General features: G+C 70.7%; 1 protein-coding gene across 1 annotated transcript; it reads right to left on the reverse strand.

Annotated features, from left to right (window-relative positions):
• Positions 1 to 152: 152 nt before the first annotated feature.
• On the reverse strand, positions 153 to 1,028 carry LOC127752290 (translation initiation factor IF-2-like; the record flags this gene model as incomplete). The annotated part of the gene is made up of 3 exons (XM_052277184.1): positions 838 to 1,028; positions 358 to 759; positions 153 to 264 (listed from the first exon to the last, which is right to left on the reverse strand). Coding segments are annotated over exons 1-3 (705 nt in total), but the record flags the coding sequence as incomplete, so codon positions are not given.
• Positions 1,029 to 1,418: the final 390 nt, after the last annotated feature.

Raw genomic sequence — 1,418 nt, forward strand, 5'->3', positions numbered from 1 at the left:
GGCGGGAGCACCAGCCGTGGAGTGGAAGGGGATGGGCTGGGGGGCGGGGAGCTGGCAGGGGGCTGCTGGAGGCGATGCTGCTGGGGGTCGCTGGAGATGGAGCAGACGGACAGGGCGTCGTCATTGCCGAGGCTGAAGGCTATGGGGCCCACCTGGGGACACGCCTGGCCAAGAGACCTCACCGGCACCGTGGGGCTCGGTCCGGGGGAAGCCATGGAGCCCCTGGGGCGGAGGACGCCGCGTCCCCTGCCTCTGCCAGTGGCCCTGGAAGTGAAACGAAAAGCAAATGTGTCACGCTTTGTCAGAACAATCCCTTGCCTTCCTCTGTCGAATAGCACTTTGCTCTGCCGCACTTACCCCGCGGAGGGTGTCCTTGGCGACGGAGCTGGTCGAGGTGCAGGTTGCACCAGGGGCTCGTCGCCGAGTGCAGACCTGGCGGAGATCAGGGAGAGGGCGTCGTCATCGTCGTCCTCGTGCGGCTCGGTGCTGGCCAGGAAGATGTCCAGGCTGGGCCGGCGGTCCTGCCACGCCCTCCGCAGGCGTTCGGCGAGCTGCTGCCGCGACATGGACATGGCCCCGCACCGCGAGGGCAGCACGGACGCCGAGGCGGGCGGCGGGCGGGGCGGCGGCGGCTGCACCGAGGGGCAGCGCTTGGCCACCAGCTCGCTGGGGGCGGGGGACCCGGCGGCGGGGGACGGCGTCGGGGACGCGGCCCAAGCCAGCCGCACAGGCCGCGGCCGCATGGGGCTCGCACTCGACCTGGGGAGGAGGAAGAGGAGGAGGAGGATGTGGAGGAGCAGCGGAGAGCCGTCCACGTACCGCAGCACGGCGACTTACCTGCGCGGTTGATGTCCTCCGGAGGCGGGCCGAGAGGTGTTCCTAACTCCTTGTCTCCCGCCTTGCGCGGGCCGCGGTGAGCTCCTTCCCCAGAGGTCCTTCATGTCCTTGAGGTCCTTGAGGTCCTTAAGGTCCTCGGAGGCCTGTCTGGCCAGGGGGCGGCGCTGCGAGGGGGGCGTTTGCAGCGACATCTGGCGGACCAGTCCGCCCCCCGTGGGGCCGCCCCCGCCGCGCGCGGTCATCTCGCGGGCTGGACCTGTTGGCAGCGCCCGGCCCGGTCGTAAAGTCCCTCCTAAAGTCCGCTCAGGGCCGCGTTCCGCAATCCACGTGTCCGCCAGAGGGGCGCGCGTGACACTGCTGCAGGCGTGCCATCACGAGGGTGCGGTATAGGAAAGGGTAGGGTTAAGAACATCGCGGCGGCAGGTCAACACAACACAACACGCACCCCGCTGACAGCGCGCCCGCCCTGCCGCCTGATGTGACCTTGGGGGAGCGCCCCAGCGCCCCCCGGCGCGGCGGCGTCCCGTACAGGGGAGGGAGGATGTCCCCGCCGCGCCCCCGCCCCGCCGAGCAAAGAGGCA

The sequence above is a fragment of the Frankliniella occidentalis genome, unplaced genomic scaffold, assembly GCF_000697945.3.
Source record: "Frankliniella occidentalis isolate FOCC.00 unplaced genomic scaffold, Focc_3.1 Scaffold5995, whole genome shotgun sequence".
In the NCBI taxonomy this organism is placed as follows: Eukaryota; Metazoa; Arthropoda; class Insecta; order Thysanoptera; family Thripidae; genus Frankliniella; species Frankliniella occidentalis.